Here is a 16,015-nt window from a genome sequence, read left to right on the forward strand (position 1 = left end):
CAAACAACTCGTTACTATAAATTAGTGAATCTGAAATCTATAAATTAGTTACAAGTTTTCGATTCTATAGCTTGTTCCAACTGTCACAATTTAGCTAATAATTATAATATTTACTAATTACACCAAATATACGCCGAGGAATACATTAATTTGTTTTATTTATTGCAAATTTTAAGGGAGAGTGATAAAGAAGAATCGCCAGTTGGAAGATTAAATGATAAATAAAAACAATGCCATTATCTGTTTGAAGTCAAGAGTAACAAACAGATCAATTTAAACAAAGCATTCAAAAGAAACTGACAATCTCTTTTGATATCTGCCGGTATTGATATGTGATCATTCGATCTCTCGGCAGTTCCACCCCATCAATTAGGTTTGATTGTAATGATCTACGAGTCAGGTGAATTTTGATTGTAGATTTATTTCTTTTTGAAAAGTTATCCTAGGTTTAAAATGAACTGAAATAATATAATCGTAACAAATTTAAAATATGTCTAAATATATGTCAAAAATTAATATTTCGTAACTATTGTACGCCAACGCCATGCAAGGTGTTCTTTAGTATAGCACATTTATTAGAGTGTATGCGAGAAAGTTTTAAGGAGACCACCCACTCCCACTTGGTGAATTATCGTATTCACATTAAATAGCGCGGATGGTTGGTCATAGACAAACGTTTGACATAAATCTGCATATTTGGTAGAAATGGCGCATTCCAAATTTACTATCTGAGCTTGTTGAGTTTTATAATCAGTGTGTTAATAGACCGATATATTTCTAAAAATGTGTTTTTCAGATTTGGGGAAATCAGGATTTTTGCTATACTCACGAGGACGAATTTTTAGCGATTTTTAGAACTTTCACTTTTTTATGCTTTGAATACTAGAAAATGGTTTATCGCTGAGTTCGAAACAAGCATCTATATGTTACATCAGTGCGTGTGAAACTTTTAAATGCATTTACCAGTTAATGTATATATAATAACAAAAATAAATCATTAATAAGTGAAGTGTGTTATAAATTTATATTCCCCTTTCCTCGTGCTGATAATGAAAAGAAACAATTACAAAAATACGTCGAACAACATTCAATTCTATATAATTTTCCTATTAGCACAAAAGGTCCAAACAACATTGTAATGCCAACGTGGTCTTTTACAAATAAAGCTCCAAATATTCCTTTTTTTTTTTAAGATTTACTATTAACATTAAATTTTCGATAATTAAATTAATGAAAAATTTTCGATGATGAAATAAATTATAGTTTAAAACAGTTATGGAACTAAGATTAGAACAATAATTTTTCATGAACTGTCGATTGTTTCTCGTCTGTTCAGCAGAATTCGGGAGCCAAAACAATCGCTTTCTATCTCCTATATAGTTGATATATTTCTTCTAGAAAATTGTTCTAAAAAGAACAACTTTTTTTTTGTCATGAGGGCAGAGGAGTTGTTTTTATTTCATCAAGATTCTTACAAAATGAATAGTGATGAATTCACTAAAGAAATATAGTATAATAACCAAAAAAAATTAGAATTTTTAAAAAGCAAATAGTTGCGATTACAAAAATAATCCATTAAGTTGAAGAGACTTTTTGATTATTCTTTAGTCTTTTTTGTTATTATTAATTCTTTTATTATTCTATATTTCTTTTTTTATTATTAATTCTTTTTTTTTGTTTATTAGATTATTTAGTTATTATATTTATTAAACTAAAGATAATAATTCATCCATATTGAAGAATGTTCAATTATTTTGATTTTTTTTTTCCTCATCAGAATATTGTGAATATAAGAAAGAAAATGTATTGCACATTATCATAAAATCAAATCACATTGCGCACGCACGTTATTAATACATATTTCTTCCCTTCACAAAATATTCTTATTTCTTGTATATAAGTCAAAAATCCAGGAACAAAATTTAAAATATATAAGTCATTCGTAAATATTACCATTTATTCGAAACTGCCAGCTTGTACTTTATTTGCTACGAAACTTTCACTAACTAACTTTTAAAATCTGCAAAAAAAGCTGAGATATTTTTCATTGTCACCGAAATAATTCGAACTTTCATGAAAATTGTTAATAATCCTATAAAAATAGAATTTTAGAATTTCAGTTTGTCGCCAAATTAGCAGAAAATCGGGAGATATTGCAGTTCTATTTACAGTCTTTCGCCAATCACAAAGGATTAAAAAGCTAAACAGTAAAACGTTCCAGAAATTATCTATTGTCGCGAACATTTTTCCATCCAAATCTTCATTGCTTTAGGTTTACATTATTCGTATTTTTATTTTATTTCTTTATTTAAAGCAAAAAGTACTTTTTCTACCATTCTGAAGGTAAAGTTGAGAATATTTTGACGTAGGATTACGTCATCCTCTTGATGCTTCCACTGCGTCACGTGAATAGGTTCAAGAACAAGACGGTACGCATGTCAATCTCATTCTTGTTATAATTTTCTAAGTGTGTAAAAGCTGTATTTAAATATATAGAATTATTTGCTATTCTTCTTATATTGTTCAAGCAGTTTTATTTCTTCTGTATTGATTTGTAATCTCTAACCTACTGTTTCTACCTAGGACTTAATGAATGAAAATAAGAGGAAAACCTTTTAAATGCATGATTTTTTCTTTTGTCGTAATTCAACCGCATTAATTTTAATGCTGGAAAAAGAAAATATTGCACAACAGATATTTGATTGAGCATCTATTAATTATGTTTCCGTTGATATTTCTTTTCTTCATTTGAAATTAAAAAGGTTGTTTTCTTTTTCTCGTATAATTAAGTTAGAAAAAAATGAAATGATAGGTATTTAGATTATAAGTATTTGAAACACGTTAATATACCCCTGGTTGCTCGGAAATAAAATCCTTTCATCTGTAATATTTTTAAAATAAAAAGTATGTATAAAATTATTCTGTATAAAATTGTTTAATTATTTTGTATAAAACTATATTTTGTATAAAATATTATAAAATATAAAAATCGTCTAAATATCTTGTTGTCTGAAAATTGTCTTTTATCGTCAGCTTTTGATTAGAATTTGGATATTAGTTGAACCAGACGATTTTTAAAAATGACCTATAAATATTTTTCTTCAAAATTAATAATATTCATTACATTAATAATTATATTATTAAAATCGTCAGCTTTTAATTAAAGTATTAGTTGAACCAGACGATTTTTAAAAATGTCCGATGGCTATTTTTCTTCAAAATTAAAATTAAATATATGTATAAAAATATTATAATATTGGAAGAAAAGAAATATCTTTAAAAAGAGGATTTGTAATTCTGATGAAAATTTATTATTCAATCTAATGTTATTTGGCAAATTATCAGAAAGACGTTAAAGTTTAAGTTATTATTTATGGTATTCAGTTCATGATCGATTTTAATGAAACAAAGCACGAAAGTTTACCGACAAAAAGAGAAGTCAGGGGGAAGGAGGTTGAAAATAAAAACGGTTGTAATCGTTGTCACATCTTTTATCAATCAAAATGGGAAACCCCTAAGTTGGAAAGTGAAATTAAAGAATTGCTAAATCAGCAATTTAAATGAGGTTTTCGATATTAGATGATAGGGAAAAGCAACTTAAAACAAAAATGTCACCATTATTAGAGTTTAAGAGATATAAGGATAAAGGATTTATTTTACAGGTGCGAGTAATTATATTTTTCAAAAATTTATAATTTAATAACAGCAAATCCTTCAGAGACAATGTTTGGCTCTGAGCTATCTCAAGGTCTATTGATAGCATAGTTAAATAAAGATTTATCCTCTTCTGATGCTGATGGATTATCAATTGGAATAAATCATATGGAATCAATATCACTCCGGAATTCCATTCCAGGATTTTTTCAATTAAATAATTCATATTTACTAAAAACCATTTACACAGCACTACATAGAGTCGGTACTCGCGTGATAAACTTAAAGTACCACTCATCAATTTACTTTTAATATCATTGTGCACCTTATACGAAGTTGAAAGGATGTGACATTATAATTCAACCTTCTGACTTTAGATGGCATGTGTAGCTTCTTTTGTCATGTGACTATGATGCCTCGTAAATTGATTGCACTAAGTATCGTCTGTCATTTACTAGCATGTTGCTGTTTCGTTAGATAGTCAAGGGCATTTAGTAATTGGTTTAATTTGATAGCTTTAGTACAGTTTTTGGGATTTCTAGGCCCCCAATTCAAATTTATCGAAATGTAAGAAAAATTCACTCTTTCCTTGTCATTCCGGGATCTTCTAAATGAGATAGAATCGAGGTATTCCAAGGTGAATTAGATCACATAAAGATCGAAATCATTAATCCAAGTGTTCTCGTTTTTGTCATCTTTTTTATTTGCAGGACGAGGATACAGGCACAGATAATTATATACAAATATTTACATATATTTCATTTTACGTGCACAAATTCTTTCTACAGCATAAAAAGATCTTTGGTTCCATCATACACACTTCATCAACCCAAACTCAAACCTAAACTTACATCAGTTACTCCATGGGATCATGGGAAATTTTTTCCTGACGTCACCAGCTCGCATGCGCTAAAGGGTTACATGTAATTAGGGTTATGCCAGGAATCCCAACAACAGTAATAATAAAAAAATATTGCAATGATAGTAATAGAAAAGGATATATAAAAAAGCCAACATGAATACTGCTATTTTGAAAATCTCACTTATTCAAAAATATTCGGAAGTACTTCTCAAATAGGAAATATGGCTCTTGGAAGAAGTGAGAAAATGATTAATAAAGATGGCAGAAATGATTTGTATATCTGTGGTCACTACTATATGGATGGGTAGGGAAGTACACAAATTAGGATGCCATTTATGGTATAGTCCTTTTTCTTAAATCACGGTACAAAAAAAAACTCGTTAAAAAAACCGTTTAACTTAAATAGGATAATCAAAGCATGGAAAAATAAAAATCCTAAATCGTCAAAGAATACCAAAATCAAATTGGAACGGAAAAGAATCACATAAGAGTTTTCTTCATTCATTTCATAATACCTTAATAATAAAACTGTATTTTTCTACTTCGTATAGGTCATCGTTTATGAAAATGTCGCAGTTTGGAATGCCACCTGCCAATATCATTGACGGTCTTCGCGTGCCTCACGTATTCACTGCTGAATCCGTCCGTTCGGCCATCCAATACCAGCCAAAATCCGATGATCTGTTCCTCGTCACCTACCCGAAATGTGGCACTACATGGGCACAACAGATCCTCTCCCTTATATTCAGTCAAGGGATCCCAGAACATTCCTTAGGTGAAGGCCCTTTCTTAGAACTGAAAGGTGAGTCACTGGATGTATCAATTGACTTCGTCCTTTTAGAGTAAATCAGACAGCATTCTATGAATGGTCACTTTCAGCTGGTGTAGGAGACATAGCATAAATGAGGCGATGAATCAAACGATTGATTTTATCCTTTGACTGTGTTCTTAACAAATATTGTTCAAAAACATGTAGTCATGTATACTTTTTTGAAAAGATTGTGGATTGCATTCGGTTTTATTGGTAGACATTTACTTCTAAGAGAAGCTCATATGGAAGCTTCCAGGGAGTTCACGAATCTCCACTAAAAGTTCTTTACCAAATATAGCAGTTTAATCGAACTTCTACCTCAGGTCACCTGTTGCTTAACCTTTGCATTTACCAAAAAGGATGTCACATTTCATCTAAATAATGAGTCCTTGATTCATGAGTTTTGTTTAGAGATACTAGACCAAGTAAGATTTAAACCATCTCATTCAGCAAATTCTATGAATGAAGAAGTCTAATAGCTTGGAAACAAGCCACTCATAATAATAACTTTTGATATTCTCATAAGAAATGAATAACCTTCTAATAAAGTTAGTTTTACATGGATGAAAATATATAATGCTATCAAAAACCTAACTTGTAAAAAAACCAAGTCTCGCAACTCAGTTCTTCTATCGTAAAAAGTTGTGAGATCCATGTAATACCAAGTCGGTCAATTTATTCAGTCTCTACTTAAGGGTCCTTCTGTCTTAAGTTATTACTTAATTAGCTAACCTAACAACATCTTATAGTGACCATATCAATATTAAAAATCTTTTATGGTTTAAATAAATCGATTGACTTGGCCATCGCATGAAAACACAATGCATCTTTACATTATATTAGATTACATTAGCATATTATATTAAATTAGATTGCTTAGTGCGATTTCCAAGTCAATATATTTATTTAAACCATAAAAGATTTTTAATATTGATATGGTCACTATAAGATGTTGTTAGATTAGCTAATTACGTAATAACTTAAGACAGAAGGACCCTAAAGTAGAGACTGAATAAATTGACCGACTTGGTATTACATGGATCTCACAACTTCTTACGATAGAAGAACTGAGTTGCGAGACTTGGTTTTTTTTACAAGTTAGGTTTTTGATGGCATCTCATTTCTTTTTGTAGATAGTCCTTTTCTTATTTTTCTATGTAGGCTTCCATTTTTACTTTTCCGGTACTACTTCTTGAGCTTCAGCTACAGTTTTTCTCATAGCCCACTCCCTGCCTCTATGGATTTTTCTCGTTAGCTTTGATGTTACAATTTTTGACAAGTATGAACGATAAATGCTTCTTTGTCTGTTATATTCTCAAATTGAAGATTCCTGCACTTTAATACTTCCAAAGTCGACATTAATTAGATGTAAGCCGTCCAGACTTGTAACTCTCGAAAGTGCCACGTAAGCTTGACCGGATGTGAATACTGCAGAACCGATATCCATCAGTGCATTATTTAGACTTAAGTCCTGACTTTTGTGTATAATTATAGCATAGGCTATACATATGGGAAACTGTTCGCGATGCACATAAGCTCTACTAATAATTTCAAATTTAGTTTTGACCGGCAAAGCTTGTAAACATGCTCTTTATTAAATGTAATGTTTTTTTTCTTAATTATTTTTGTATTTTCCGGATCAACCTTTACTCTTTGCACTATACCGATAGAAACCTTAACTAAACCAAGACTCACGTCAATAATTCGCCTTAACATGACTTTTTCTCCTATTTTTATAATTATGTTCTCTTCCAGGCCTGCTTTCGTAAAAGCATCGTCTTCATACTTTTTTTTATGCATTCACGAGCTCTTTTGGTGAGGTATCTGGGGCAATCTATGCTATCTACAGCTGTAAGTTTTATTTCGGGATGTGTAAGAGATTTAAGCATTGCGGTATTTAATTGTTGACACACGTTTTTTGTAGGTAATCAGCAAACGGTATCATCAGGAAGTTTCGAGAGATGTTCAATTATTTCAATTAATCTCTTTTCATTTGAATTGTATTTTAGAGTTATTAATCTAGTCGAGAGTAAGTCGCGGTCCTTTTGTGTAGTCACATCTAATCTTATTCTATTTAGCATTTCAACAAAGTCAGAATCATTGAGCTGTCGCATGTTAATTGTAAGTTCTTCGTATATGAACAGTTCAATCCACAGATTCGGTATCCTGAGGGAACCTAACAACTTATTAGTTTCAGCAGTTGGTAGTTTTTCAAAAGGTGACTTTTCTCTTACCGGCGGAAGCTGTAAGAGATCTCCGAAAACTACAAGATGTTTTTTTCCAAACCACCCATTCTGATCATCGCTTGTGTCGAATATTTCAGGTAAGCGTAAACGAATATATGTTAAAGTAACATTGGATATTATCGACACTTTGTCTATGATAAACAACACTAATTCTTTCAAATCTGATCTCAGAACTTGGAGCAGTTCATCAGAAAGGGGCTTGTACTTCTGTGTTTGCTTGTGTTCTACAGGCAGCTGCAATAGTCTATGTATAGTCAATCCATTCACATTGAATGCAGCTATTCCTGTTGGAGCACTAACTGCCACTTTTTTGTTTAAATACGTCTTAACCTAAACTTTCAGAGTTTTTATTAAAAAGCTCTTTCCAGTGCCACCAGTTCCACTCACGAAACAACGTAAAACGTCAGCGTTATTATCAGTTGTGTCCATTTTATTTGTGATCATATCGAAGACTCCTTTTTGATCGGCATTAAGTTTTACCATCATACTTTGAAGATCAGTTTGCTCTTCTTCTACCAGATTGTTTCTCTGAAAGTCACCCATTGCGTTTGCAGTTTCCACAGCTTCAAATTGAATTATTTCAAATTAGATATTGTTAAAAACCAGTAATTTTGCTTCCCAGAGCAAATAGTGTCATCATAAGAAAGACCGTTTTACAGTAATCTGTATTGGATGCTGTCGGATGCCGAGCCAGTGATTCCAGAGCTTGGTGACAAACTTGGCTACCATTTGGCGACTTGGCGACGAATTTGCCAACAAAATGGAAAATGCTCGAAACTTCGAAAAATTTATCGATCCGTCCATTATTACACGGATATTTTAGTTTTTCCTTGATTTATACACTAAACACTAATTGTATTCTAAATTTGAAGCTTCTATGTCTGCTAGAAGTGCCTTAGAGTTTGGATGATCGGTCAGTCAGTCAGTCAGTGACAAAATTCACAAACTTTGACTAGTTATAATTCTTAAACTACTGGTTCAAATTTAATGAAATTTGAAATATACCGTATTTATATAATGCCTGCTTGGTTACTGAAAACTCAGGCTTCTAGTTTTATTCACAACGAAGTTATAGGGGGTCGAAAATGGCCTGAACTGCTTCGAGAAAAGGATGGTACGGCCGTGCCGCTTGCTCGACTTGGCGGGGGCACTGCCGTGCCCCCAGATAATCTGAAGAAGTAGCATCCTCTTAACACAGCAAGTGGGAATATATCCCAGCGAAATGTTTCTTGAATTTCCTGAATTGGCTTTGTCGCATGTGAACTGTTATTATAGCATTAGTAAATATCTTGTTCTTCCAACTTATCCTGGACTTTTTAGTTACATGTTCCATTCAAACTCATTTCCGATTGAATTTTGCCAGCACCAACATGCAGCAAACCTTTTCTGGAGGAATAGTTTACCATGTTCTTTTTCTTGTGAATTAGTGTAATTTTAATATCTACGAGACTTTTATTTAAAAGTTATATTCAATTCATCTATCCTCTTTGAATTTCCAGTTGTGAACAGGACATTTCAGAAGCAGTTTTCTCGAAATCAGATAATGAACAATTTCCTGAAAATGTAGTTGCTAATATCTGTTGAACGATCGATGCTTTGGATAAGACAAAAATAAAACTTTTTCTTTAAATTATTCTTTAAAGGATAGGTCTGCACCAATTTAAGACTTATGTTAAACATTTTGAATTCAAGAATTTTCAATTCAATGCAATATTCTAACGGAACAATCTATGAAAAATGGCACAATCAAACTTTTACATCCAATTCACCTGAGAATCGATAGTATTCTTCGATAATAGGTATTATAGATAGAGGGTTAGTAAAAAAATGATTCGTTGTTTATTTCTGAACCGTAGGTTAAAAAAATTAACCAATGAAATCATTAATTTCGCATTTGAGCTATTGTATTTTCAATACACTTAACCATCTCAGTTACTAAATCTGAATGTTCATGGGAAACGAACATTTTTAAGTGAGCAATCGATTGTTGATGCACTCTCCTGTTTGATTTTAGAAAAGTACATTGATGTTTAAAAATGTGAGAAGAAAATTGATGTCAATTTAACGAATCTTTGAAACACAGAATTTCCGCCATAGATAACTGTCCCTATCTAAGTGTTTTGGCGAAAGCAAATGGATAATTACTATCTATTCAATCAGAGGAATTATTTTATAATATGTAATGGATTTCAAATCCTGTCGACTAAATAATATTAATACATTTCGAATCCTGTCAGCTATATAATATGTAATGTTATTTTGGTAGAAGCAGAATGCAGGTTGGAAGCAATGAAGAGACTTTGTATCTTCAATTTCGTTTTATTCTCTCTCTTTTCTCCCGGGAGACAAACATAATTATTTTACAAGACGCAGCGTGCCACAAACGCAGAAGTATAAAAGAAGGCAAAAGGGACCGAAACAAATGATCACTAGTCTTATATAACATTGGATTTCTAGCCACGCGCCAAGGTAATACATATGTTGACCTTTGACACCATTTCAAGGGCTACGAAGTATCACCCTCATTTGAAACGTAGTTCTGATGGCGCATTAATTTTACAGAGGAATTAATTAAACCGAAAGTGGAATTGTATCACGAAATAAGAGAATATTTTAGAATGAAGTTATGATGGGCTAAATGGCTAAATTAAGATAAAATCTTGGACATTAATTTGGATTAAAAACATATATATATATATATATATATATATATATATATATATATATATATATATATATATATATATATATATATATATATATATATATATATATATATATATATATATATATATATATATATATATATATATAATGTTCTTAATCTTTTGTGAAAATCAACAGGTGCTCAGGCAGTTGAAACTATGCAGCGACCTGGATTCATCAAAACTCACCTCCCCTTCAAATTGGTTCCATGGTCTGAGGAAGCAAAATATATTTATATCGCCAGGAATCCCAAGGACTGTTGTGTCTCGTACTATTATCATCATCTGAGCCATCGGTTCGACGGCGATTTTAATGATTTTTTCGAACTGTTCTTCAAGGGTGACATCAACTTTGGAGATTATTTCGAACATCTTTTAGGATGGTACGAACACAGGTAACAGAAAATTCTAAGAAATTTAATGCTGAAGGTATTGTGATATTGAACTTTCATTTTGAATGCTATTTTTAGATTTGAAATTGTTAAAACGATCAATTTTAAAAACTTCGAAACTCATTTGAATTTATATAATTCTTTCCCCCAAGGGGAGGAGGGGGGTATTTCGCAATTGAAGATGAGAAGCTTCCGACATGGTGGTTGGTTCTCGCCACCTTGGTGGGTACAGAAAAAGGTGGGGGGGGTCTTGCTCCTCCTATCGATGACAGGACGTACTTCCCAAGGGAAGGGTTGCACCGTGGCCGGTGATTGCCCTTAGGACTCAACCACAATTCCTTACAGTGTTGCTGTTGCGGCTGTCCGGTCATTCAGATTTTTCCATGTGCCTTCTGGCGTGTTGGAGTAGAAAACTTAAGATTCATATAATTATGTAAATAAAAAAAATGTTATATTCAATTCATTTCGTCAAAAATTAATTTAAGTGTTGAAATCAGTAAGCATCAAAAATCACAAAGAACAATATTCAAGAGTTTTTTTTTTTAAAGAAATACTTTTAATCAAGAAAAATTGACCATTTCGCCTAAAACATCATATTTTCCAATTATTCTTTCACTATGGAAGGTTGATCGGAAAATTAACTAAAATAAATAATTTTTAATGGAAACAAACCCATTAATGAATGGAATTTTTATTAACTAACGTATTAAATTAATATAATTTTTTTTTATCATTTTCATTTTATTTGTTTATCATTTATCGTTAATCATCAATTTATCATTAATAATATCATTTAATTTTTATCACTTCCTACTGCACTTGCCCATCCTTAAAAAATCTTTTCAATTACTATTTTGTAGAATTACTTCGTTTGAAACTTTAAATACTTATTCATCTCAAATTCTAAAGCTAGTTTAATAGAGAAATTTTGTCATTAAGACGATGCTATTTTAATATAAAAAGATATTTTGTGAAGGTTATCGTTGCACTGTATGGTGGTCGAAGAATTTCCCATTTATAAGTTTCTGTTGTCTCAATCGTACCTTATATTGTTGAACATTATCCAGTTCACTGATGCTTGTCGTTTGATGGTTAAAAACTATTTCAAAATATGCATCTTACAACAGCAAATGTCTGCATAGATGGTCTGGTTATTTTTGATCATTTTATAATGATCAGTAACTTTCTAAACTGAATCTGTATAAAACATTTTGACTAAATATTGGCTTTGTTGCAGCAGTAGATAAGTACATAATATCTTTTTCTGGTAACATAAGCAGAAAAGAAATACTTTTTATCTCCAGAAATGTTAGTGCTGGCGGTTTTGAAGTAAGAATTAATGTAGAACCAATGAAACAGCGTGACAGTATTTTCTGGCTCATTTCAAATGTTTAATTACTGTTGAATATGCTTAATGAAATCTCTCTGCTTTTTTCCTTAATAATAATATATGGATGTCATACTAATTATCATCATCAACTTCCCCTAGATTTTCATACGTCCTCTAGAATAAAATTTCCATCTCAAAGCATTTTGAATTCTCTTTCGTTCCATTTATATTCCCTAAGAGCATTTGGATACACTGAAACTATCTTATGAGTGCCTTCCACGGCCTTTCCATTAAGACAAAATACAGTAAACATAATACAGGGTGGTCACAACGTCTACAAATTATTATTAAAAAATTACTGTAAAAAACTATTATAACGTGCCATATGGTTATTTCGACATCGATGAATTTCTCACTATTTATGTCAGTAAATTTTAATATGAACACCCTTGGCAGCTCGAAGAATGTCAAGGCGATATTTCAATTATCTCTATGTATTGTTTTACATTCTGATTTCTACATTAACACAGCATCTGTAATCCTGAATTTTAATACATCAATATCTTCAATTGACTTAGAAAACACTCCTCTTTTCATATAACTCCAGAACAAAAAAAAATCTGGCTATGTCTTCATGATGCTTATTTTTGCTATGCCTTCATAATAATAATTGAATAGAAAATCGATAGCATAATTTTGCTATTTTATGGCTTTTATGGCAATCATTATCTAACAAGAATGTGATGCACAGTTCCAGACAGAAAGTTGGACACCAAATTATTGTGTTGCTGCGACTTTTTTCACTTTACAAACCCGCTGATAGTTATCTGTCAGCGATTTAAACCGAGTGATCGTCTCTTGTTTTTTCAGTAGTGCCAACTAGGGCCAAGTGTATGATTTAGCTACTTCATGCGTCACATTCGCTTGCACAACCCCTTTTTGCAGGAGGGCACATTCACACACCTCACAGATAGAACACAGAAGAAGAAGAACCATACCCGAAACGAAACTCGAGGGGTATCGATCATGGGGGAGATGTGCTACCCCTATGCCAGGACGCCGGCAAACATGCAATTTGTTATAAAAAGTGATATGTCGTTATAAAAAAAAAACAATAATATAAAAAAGTGTTGGGATGAAGCGGGCAGACTATTTTTCTGGCGTAGGAATATCTGTGTGATTACGCTTCTTCGTTCCGGCACCATTCCTCCCGCGAACTGCTAAACATGATGCTGTGTGCGTAATTGTCAATATCTATGTTCTTTTCTTTTCGTTTTCTTTGTCTAATAAATGTGCTGTCTTCTAGAACCATGCTGAGATTTATTGAAAAATAACAACAAAAGAAATAGGAAAAGTTTACAGTAATTATAAAATATGCTATTTTTGAATTATTTCAGACAGCTTCTTTACACTTAAGTTTTTGTGAGCTGAAATCTTCCATTACTTTCTGACCAAGATAACAAATAGTATCAAAATATCATTTAAAGTGTTTAAGGGGAAGATACATTATGCATACTTTTATATTGTAAATTCTAAAAGGATTTCATAAAATTATAAACCTGCATTGTTAGCTTTATCTACAAATCATAACTCCAGGTCCATTCAAGCCTCTTGTGAAAAGTCGCACTGATCTTATGGGTCGATTGAAATACTGTAGTTTTTGCATTTTCTTTTGCTTAAAAATATTGCTTTGAAAGAATCACATATATTCTCTTTAATTAATTTTTTTTTCCATTACAGAAATGATCCGAACTTTCTTTTTTTAACTTACGAAGAAATGAAAGAAAATCCTGATACGACAGTCCTTAAAATGGCATCTTTCATAGACAACGAAAAATACGCTGAACCGCTACGAAAAGATTCCGAAAAATTGAACAGTGTCCTGAAATATAGCAGTTTTCAGTACATGAAAGAGATTGCGAATGAAAATTCAGAAGATAAGCCCAAATCGTCTGAAGAACAGAGTTCGAATTCTGATCATTCTGAAAAGACTGATGCATCTAGCCAAATGGGAGAGAATGAATTTAAGAAAGGTAATGCTGGTAAATCTATTTCGGCCAGATTAGTCCGTAAGGGAATTGTTGGAGACTGGAGAAATCATTTCTCGAAGGAACAAAGCAAACGCATGGATGAAAAATTCACTGAAAAGACAAAAGGGACGAATATTGCTGATTTGTGGATTAAATGCATGTAAAAAATGTAATGTACCATCAAATATAATAATTATATTATGTTTTTCTATTTAATATTTTAAAAAGTATTTTTTTTATTATTATTATTTGTGTACTACGATGAAAAATTTAAATATTATGAATAAAATTATAAAAAATGATAAAAAAGTAACTGTTATTCTCTTTATTTCTAACATTATGATAAAAAAGTAACTGGTAATTCTCTTTATTTCTAGGATTTTGATACAAAAAGTAACTGTTATTCTTTTTATTTCTAACATTATGATAAAAAAGTGACTGTTATTCTCTTTATTTCTAGGATTATGATAAAGAAGTAACTGTTATTCTCTTTATTTCTAGGATTATGATAAAAAAGTAACTGTTATTCTCTTTATTTCTAGGATTATTTCTCATGAAAATAACCAATAAAATTATATATGGAAAAGAACTTTTGCTTGTATTTTCCATCTCATTTCGCTTGAGCGTTCCAATTCTAATCAGCAAGGTATTCTTCCATTCACTTTCTCGTATATTTACGCATTATGGCACGTTTCGTTTTTCATAGTACAGTGTTGGAAATAATATGGATTTAGGGTGAGTTCCTTTTCAAAGATTAGGCCAATACTAATAGAAGAAACTACTTAACGAATTTCGTTTGACTAAGTCGTTGCATTTTTGAATTATAGCGTTCACTTGTTATCAGTTATATAGACTGACAAACGGTCAATCCTTCAGTCCTTAAAACAGATCTACATTTTTAAAGATAACTCGATGTATTTGATTTTATAGATTTAACTGTTTGTGGTTTTGAGTTATCGTTTGAACATTGGACATGGATAAACAAGCTACGCTTGGACGGATTTAGTCCAAAATTAGACAGAAATTTGTAAATTTGTTGAAAAGATCACATTTTAAATTTAGTTCCTCTAGTTCGTTAAGCTTAGGAGTTATTCGTATTCGCAGACCGAGAGGTACTCTGGCGTAATTCTAAAAAGTGTTTTTCGGATTCCCAGAGATCTAAACTGTATAAAATCATCAAAGATTTTAGATCAAATGTTTTGATTATTACAATATTTTCCCTTTGTATGTTTCGTATAAGAGCATGTTAAAGATAACAAACAATGTCTGCAGTAATTTACCAAATAAGGAAAAAGCAGATAATTAAAAACAGATAATGTGTTTATGTAATTCGATAGCTTGAATCTCGCTTTCTATATGACACAAAATAAAATATCATTAGTAATTACATTAAGCAATGTATCTGTGAACTTTTACAACAAAACAGAGGAATTTTGAAGATAAATACTATTGCCTATTCATGCAGTACTGTATTTCACTCACACAAGCATCCCATTTCATATTTCATTAGAAGGTGGGAAAATACCGAAGTAACAAACTGGCCATTGCTATTACCATAGGAATGAAGTTAAAAATTATCGTACAACGCTATTCACACATCAGTACAGTTAAAAAAAACTGTAGTCGAATGCTGTTCACACAATATTAAAGTTAAAAATTATATTATGATGTTATTCACACAGCAATAAAGTTAAAAATTATAGTAGAATGCTATTCATACAACAATAACATTAAAAATTATAGTATAATGCTTTTCACACAGTATTAAAGTTAAAAATTATGGTCAATGCTATTCACACAGCAATAAAGTTACAAATTATGGTACAATACTATTCACACAACAATAAAATTTTAAAAAATTTAAATACTATTCATACTAAAAAATAGTTAAACGGAATTATAGTTAAAGAAACTGCTTATAATTTTCACAATAGTTCTAGATTATTTCAGAACAAAATATTCATTCGAATATAAATCATTTGTAT

General features: G+C 31.2%; 1 protein-coding gene across 3 annotated transcripts; it reads left to right on the top strand.

Annotated features, from left to right (window-relative positions):
• The first annotated feature begins 326 nt into the window (after window positions 1–326).
• Window positions 327–14,401, top strand: LOC129965900 (sulfotransferase 1 family member D1-like). 3 transcript variants are annotated; one of them, XM_056080169.1, is made up of 5 exons: window positions 327–400; window positions 2,315–2,429; window positions 5,068–5,318; window positions 10,418–10,673; window positions 13,741–14,400. In XM_056080169.1, exons 3-5 carry the CDS (start codon window positions 5,078–5,080, stop codon window positions 14,192–14,194), a joined length of 951 nt encoding a protein of 316 aa, XP_055936144.1. In that variant the 5' UTR covers window positions 327–400; window positions 2,315–2,429; window positions 5,068–5,077; the 3' UTR covers window positions 14,195–14,400. The 3 variants fall into 3 exon arrangements, with proteins under 3 accessions (XP_055936144.1, XP_055936146.1, XP_055936145.1); XM_056080171.1 differs by lacking the exon at window positions 2,315–2,429 and having other exon boundaries at window positions 339–400; window positions 13,741–14,401; XM_056080170.1 differs by lacking the exon at window positions 327–400 and having other exon boundaries at window positions 2,247–2,429.
• Window positions 14,402–16,015: the final 1,614 nt, after the last annotated feature.

The sequence above is a fragment of the Argiope bruennichi genome, chromosome 4 (genome assembly GCF_947563725.1).
Source record: "Argiope bruennichi chromosome 4, qqArgBrue1.1, whole genome shotgun sequence".
NCBI lineage: Eukaryota > Metazoa > Arthropoda > Arachnida > Araneae > Araneidae > Argiope > Argiope bruennichi.

Coding starts and splice junctions, on each gene's coding strand:
- LOC129965900 (XM_056080169.1), top strand. CDS start 5,078: ATGAAAATGTCGCAGTTTGGAATGCCACCTGCCAATATCATTGACGGT. Junction 5,319..10,417: donor CCCTTTCTTAGAACTGAAAG/GTGAGTCACTGG, acceptor GAAAATCAACAG/GTGCTCAGGCAGTTGAAACT. Junction 10,674..13,740: donor TTAGGATGGTACGAACACAG/GTAACAGAAAAT, acceptor TTTCCATTACAG/AAATGATCCGAACTTTCTTT.